Here is a 6,546-nt window from a genome sequence, read left to right on the forward strand (position 1 = left end):
GGGGGTGCAGGGGTTGAGGGGGGGGGGGGGTGGGTGGAGGAAAGAAAGAGCCTTGAACCCAGTACGTGGGGGTAAAGGACACCCCAAAGAGAATGTCCAGGTCCATTCCTCTGCCCTGCTCACCATCCCCATTCCAGCCAGCCCATGCGAGGCGGGTCAGTGCTCCAGGGATGCCTGGGGAAGCACGTGTGCCCAGAATCCCTCTCTGGAAGTGGTCAGAAACCCTTGCACCCTGCCTCCTGATTCCTCTTTCCCTATTATAGCCTGCTCTCTGCTTCACTGCCCGGCTCTTCTGCCAGGGCTCTTCCCCACAGAGCCTGGTGCTGAAGGGAATTGCTGGAAATTAGTCTGAAAGATCATGAGTCCAAACCTCATTTTATAGCAGAGGGGCCAGAGTTCCAGAGGGGTGGATGACCGGCTGAGGTCCCTTGGTGGTTTAGCTGACCATGCTGCCTCCCTGCATGGGGTATCAGACCCAACTGCTCCTTTAGTGGCCCCTAGTGATGTACTAGGGGCTGTACCGAGACTGTACTTGAGTATTGACTACTTAGGCGGCCCTGTCGTGCGAGATACACGTGTCCCTAAAACCAGGAATCATTTTGTCTTCCATTCTGGTCCAGTCCCTTTGTCTTTGTCCTGCCCACCCACCCTCAGCTGGAAAGGGATCACTATGCTGGCTTTAAAGTGTTCACAAAAATTAGAGAAATGCAAGTCCAACCCACAATCGCATCTGCCTCACCCCCATTAGGATGGCTACTTTTGAATAAACAGAAAATAACAAGTGTTGGTGAGGAGGTGGAGAAATGCGAACCCTTGCGCACTGCTGTTGGGAACGGGAAATGGTGTAACTTCTGTGGGAAACGATACGGTGTTTCCTCAAAGAGTTAACATAGGATTACTGTATGACCCAGCAATCTCACTGCTGGGTGTGTACCCCAAAGAACTGAAAGCAGGGTCTCAGGCAGATATCTGCACACCCATATTCATACGAGCATTATTCACAGTAGCCAAGAGGTGGAAGCAACCCAAGTGTCCGTTGATGGGTGAATGGATAAACAAAATGTGGTCTATACACACAAGGGAATGTCATTCCTTTGAAAAGGAAGGAAATTATGTCACATGCTACAACACGGATGAACCTTAAGGACATTGTACTAAGTGAAATAAGCCAGTCACAAAAAGACAAATACTGTATGATCCCACCTAGATAAGGTAGCTAAAGTAGTCAAATCCATAGAAACAGAAAGTAGAATAATGGGTGCTGGGGGCTGGGCACTTGCTGTGGGGGGGAGTTAAGAGTCCAGTTTTACAGAATGAAAAAGTCCTGGAGATCTGTTGCTCAACAGGGTGAACGTACTGACCACACTGAGCTGTAAAGACTCAACAAACAAACCAATATGTTTGGGGAGGGGTTGCTCCAGTCTAATCTAAGAAGAAAAATAAAATTATAGTTGAAGTGAAAACAAAACAAAACAAAAAACCCCAGCCTGGGCTAGGGTCCATTTGCCCAGACCTAGATGGGCTGAGCTGGTGAGAAACTTTCCTCATGGTGTGAGTGCCCCCAGCAGGGCTCACCTGGCTACGCTCCTCACCCCCAGTTCCCTTTCCTGTCTTCTGGCAGGTATGCAGTGATCCGATTCAACCAGTATTTCAAGGTGAAGCCTCAAGTGTTGGCCTTGGAGATGCCAAAGTGACCAGCGTTCCCATCCGTCCCCTCCCATCTGCCGGCCAGACCTGTTCTCCAGGGCTCCATTCTGCTCTGGGGTCTTCACCTTTGGACAAGGTGGGCGAGGGGACAGGTGGGTGTCCCAGGAGAAGGCTCTGCCCCTGTCGCCAGCCCCCAGTGATGCTTCTGGTGACCATTCTTGGTTGGAGGGGCTGATAGGCCCCAGCTCTGGGGGTCCTCTTCACCTTGCCAGACTGGGTGGTGGGGAGTGCCTGCAGCCTGCCAGGGCTCAGACCACAGCCACCCTGGAAAGGCTGGCATTCCCAGCCCCGGGCCATCGTGGCATCTGGGCTGCCTTAGATGTGTCTTTAACCTTCCTGGCTTGGGGAAGGGGGAAGGTGGGAGGGCTCCTTTCTACCTCCAGGGCCCTGAGCCTCCAGCCTGTTTACCCCTGCATGCCCCATGTGGGGGGTGCTGAGCCCAAACCAGCATCCTGCCGACTCTGACAGATGGATGTACATACCTTGGGGGGTGGGGGGGGTGGGGTCTAGAATTGGGTTTGATGGCTCCCCCAGCAGCCACCTCATCTGAGATTACTCCCTTTCTCCAAACCATATCCAATCAAATAACCCCGTCCCAAACCTCAGCCTGAGGACGTGTGCTCTCCCCCAGTGCCCTTTCTGCTCCAGGCTTGTGTTCTGTACCTCTGCCGCCTGCTGGGAGGGAAGGCAAGGGAATGGGCCACCAAAGCCTGGCTCTGCTTCATGCTGTGGCTTGGCCAGAGGGGACAGAGCCAGGAGTGGGGTGGCTGGACAATAGCCAGCAGGCTCCTGCCTTGTTCCCTCCCTTGCCCTCCAGGCCCTCACTTCCAAGGAACAGTCTCTCCATGTCCACCTTCTGTCCTGAAGTTGACCCACGGTCTCCACACTGGGGAATGACTAGTGGGAGTCTAAGGGCAGGGGCCAGGGACCACCGGGGCTTGGCCAGCCTGCAGGAGCCTGGGTGGGGTCGGTCGTGAAGGTGCTGAAGGAGCTGTTGCCCCGACTCTCAATGGCCTCCACCTCCTTTCTGCCCTCACAGCCTCTCAGGCCTTTCTGGCTCTGGCCTATAAAAATTTTCATTTGTAAATTATCATGGTTTTCTGCATTAAAATGGCCATTTATGGACCACTCTGTGTCTGAGTGCCACTGGTAGGATTTGACTCAGATGGTGTGACTAGTTCTCCTGCGGTGGGGGTGGGGTGGGGGTGGCAGGGCGCTCCAGTCCCTCCTCTCTGGGGTCCCTTTGGGCTGCACACTTTGCACCACGCCCTCCCTTTACCTGGCTCACAAGGCCTGGGGTCCTGATTTGGGGTAGACCTGGGCAGAGCTGGTGGTCTCACAGCTCCTCTGCTTTTGACCATCTTGCTAGAATAAGTTGACCCTGAGAGGGCACAGCTTCGAGGGAACTAGACCGTGGATTCCAAGAACTTAGCCTATCCAGGTGATGGACTGGTAAGACTCCAAATGCAAGTGCTCAGGACTTCTTCCTTGGTCCTCACTGGCCCCAAGCGGTTGAGTTGAGCGGGAGGTTGCTGTGCCCGAGAGCAGGCAAGGGTGATTTCCGGACCCAATATGTCACTTTCTCAGAAAGCCAGAGGGAGGGAGAACGGCAGCTCAAAGGTGAGTGGGGCGCCCTCCCAGCTTCCCAGGCTGCGCTCCCAGGGCCCCCAGAAGGCGCCTGGTACCCTTGGTGGTAGCAACCGCAGCAGCAGCAGGTGCCTTCCAGGTGGACTCTGCCTGTTTGGCTTTTGCAGAAGTACCAGGGTGCCATGGCAACCACTGGAGCTGAGCTGGAGCTGGCAGCTGGGGCCCTGCTCAAGGTCGTGGTGATCCAGGGTGGCCAGGCCCCTGACGGGTAGCAGTATCACATCTAGGAAGGGTGCTAGTGGAGGACACGGCTGAGAGATCTGCCCCGGCATAGGGAGGGTGCCAGGGCTGGGCAGGTAGGGCCTCTGGAGGTCATCTGTGGGGTCAGGTGGTCATGGGCACCACCTTCCTGAGGACTGTATGGCAGTGCCCACGCTCCTTGTTCCTCTCAGATCCACCTCTGGAGCTGAGGGCAGAAAACCACTGCGAAGGCAGCTTGGTTTCCAGCCTCCTGGGGCCTTGATGTCACAGCGCTGAGATGGTGGTACAGCGGTGAGCAGGGCCCCCCAGGTATCATCTTGTGCCCCTATGGCCCGGCCACCACCAGCACCAAAGCAATTAACCTGCAGGCACCATCCCACTACCGCCTTTCTTCCAATTCTCCAGGGGAGTGGGCAGGTGGGGGCAGGGGAGTTTAGGCACACCCCTCCCGCACAAAGCCTGGAGGCTCACCGTTCTCGCCTTTCACTGCCACCCCGCACTAACCAGCCCCCCTGCCCACCGGGCTCAGCACCAGGCCTTGGAGACTCGAGGGTGGCCTTGACTCCACTCCCTCAGGCCACTTCTTGACACTTAGCAGGCTCTCCGGGCAAAGCACTCCTGGACTCTTCATCTCTGCTGGGCTCTCACCCCTAACCTCCCGAGAGGCACAGAGAGGGCAGAGAACAAGCTCGTGCCCCACCCTTCCCGATAATGGTAATGTCCAGGACGCTCTGTTCCTGGCCTTTTAACCCATCTGACCCCGTCCCGCCTCTCCGGGATCCAGGGGGGTGGGGCTCCAGGGCACCGACCACAGGTTTCCGGGCAGAGCTTTTCCCACCCCAGGAGGATGCAGGGCACGTGACTCTCTCTCAGCAGCTGGAATGAGGACAGGACAAGGGTTGCTGGAGGCAGTAGGAGGTGGGCAGTAGTGGCCTCAGGCTCTCCTGAGGCCACAGAGGACCTGGGAATAGGGAAGTGAGAGGAACTCAGGACTGGCAGGGGGTGAGGGTGAGCCTGGCCAGGAGTGTCCTGACCAGACTGCCCAGATTTGGTTTGGAACCTAGTGAGAGGTGGTGGTGGGGACTGGAGGGTTGCGGAGATGGACAGGGAAGTTGAAATGAGCAGCTCTCCCCTGTGACCACTAGGGGGCAGGCGCCACAGTCAGCCAAGCTCCTCTTCCCAAAGAGCACCTTCATCTTTTCCGCAAGGGGCCCAAGAGGCTGGGCTCCGCTGCTTGCCACTGCCCTGCCGGTGACCTGGGGTGGGGAGGGCAAAGAAAAGGAAACTCAAAGCTCTGGGAGGCTGGGCTGGGAGAAACCAGCAAAGGCTAGCAGCCAGGATCCTCCCTAGATCAAAAGATCGGGACCCTAATTCTTGGGGTGTCTTTACTCCCAAGTTTGTGGCCCGGGAATCAATCATACCTACCTTCTCTCACACCACTACCCTCTCCAATTTAGAAATCCATTTTCCAGCATTCAAGAGCCTCTGCTTGAATACTTCTGTGTTGGGAAGCTCACTACCACTTTTGACCGTCTTTGTCAAAAAGTTTTTTTATGTTAAGCCAAAAATGTTGACCCTTGCGACTTTCATCAAAAGGCCAAGTCCTAGTGCTACCTCATGAGCTACATCAAATATCTGTGTGTTGCCCATCTGACAGCTTTGAAGAAAGCAATCTTGTCCTTTCTGCCCTACCCTAGTCTCCTTTTTTCTGGACTAAACATCCCTGGCCCTCTCAACCATTCCTTGAAGGACGTGTCCATCCACTAGGCTCCCTCCAGTCCTCTGTACAGGATGCCTGCGCCTCTGGGCCCCTCCATTGTGAGAATGGCCTTTTCTATCGAGGGGCCTGGGACTGGCATGATGCACCTGAGACCAGGACTGTGTGGTGTACACTGGCCCATCACCTTGCTTGTTGTTAACACATGCTTCTGTTAATCCAACCCAAGTCCAACTCTTTGACACGGTACTGTTCAGTTTTGTTGCCCCCGCTCCATATGAATGGGGTTAATTTTTCAGCTACACGAGTTGGTCTTTTTATCAACTCTTGTTGCATTTTGAGTTTCAGTCACCCAGCTCTTTTAGGTCTATGGGACGGTTATTTCTCTTAGTGTGACACGTAGGTCTTTGAAACCTCATTTCAAAGCGTAGGGTCACAGAGCCCTGAAGTACATAAAGAGAGATCCTGCTTCATTAATCAGTATCCTGGGGGGCCTGGAAATGGGCTCGTGGTGTCCATGTGAGCCCTTTTCTGGAATGAGGGTCCACAGCTTTCATTAGATTTTCAAAGGGCTCCTTCTCCAAAAGAAGATAAGAGCCATGGCTAAGGCATAAACTCCTTGTCTTCAGATGAGGAAAATGGGGCCCAAAGGGGAGACTTGACACACACACACAAGGCCATGTGGCTAGTTCTGGGGAGAACCTGAGCTTCCTCTTACTACAAGTGCTCTTAACCACTGTGCCTTCTTTCTTAGGACCTGGGTGGGCACTTTGCGGTGAGGTCTGCTCACCTCCTTGAAGCAGGGGCAGGGTCTTACTCGAGTGTGGGCTCTGGGGGTGGCATCTGGCCTGGGCCCCCTTTGCCTAGGATGTTTCCTCCCTGGCTCCATGCCTGAAGTTCCACGGAGCTGCCACCGGGGGCAGTGGTGCCCGGGCTGGTGGCACATTTAGGAATTCTGGACTTGGGCCAGCCTCACCACCCCATCCCGTCCAGGCAAAGGCCAGATTCTGAAATGGTCTGTCTTTATTATGTCAACAGAAAACAAAAAAATTCCCCCAAGTGTAAATAGGAGAAATGTGCTGGTTAAGTTACTAATCATTATCTTATTATTAACAAAATAAAGCACTATCTATGTTTACAGTCATAAAAAAAAGAAACAGCCTGGAGAGAAGTTGGTTCGGGGAAGTAGAAGGGGAGAAGATGGGGGAACGGACACAGACTCCACATCTGTCCCTGTAGGATTTGGGGTTCCCTTCCCACCTTGCCCCAGGGCT

At 54.6% G+C, this 6,546-nt stretch overlaps 1 protein-coding gene across 3 annotated transcripts in view; it reads left to right on the top strand.

Moving 5' to 3' along the window:
* ETNK2 (ethanolamine kinase 2) overlaps positions 1 to 2,838 on the top strand; it is an 18,919-nt gene extending 16,081 nt beyond the window's left edge. The window contains exons 8-9 of one of the 3 annotated variants that reach the window (XR_003003924.1): positions 1,622 to 1,799; positions 2,525 to 2,838. Coding sequence is in view for 1 of the 3 variants with exons in the window: in XM_024751084.1 (XP_024606852.1) it covers positions 1,622 to 1,694 (73 nt within the window). In the remaining 2 variants the exon portion in view is untranslated. Of the gene's footprint in view, positions 1 to 1,621 lie in introns of all 3 variants that reach the window. The other 2 variants (XR_003003925.1, XM_024751084.1) reach the window with 2 other exon arrangements.
* Positions 2,839 to 6,546: the final 3,708 nt, after the last annotated feature.

The sequence above is a fragment of the Neophocaena asiaeorientalis genome, unplaced genomic scaffold (assembly GCF_003031525.2).
Source record: "Neophocaena asiaeorientalis asiaeorientalis breed wild unplaced genomic scaffold, Neophocaena_asiaeorientalis_V1.1 scaffold67, whole genome shotgun sequence".
In the NCBI taxonomy this organism is placed as follows: Eukaryota; Metazoa; Chordata; class Mammalia; order Artiodactyla; family Phocoenidae; genus Neophocaena; species Neophocaena asiaeorientalis.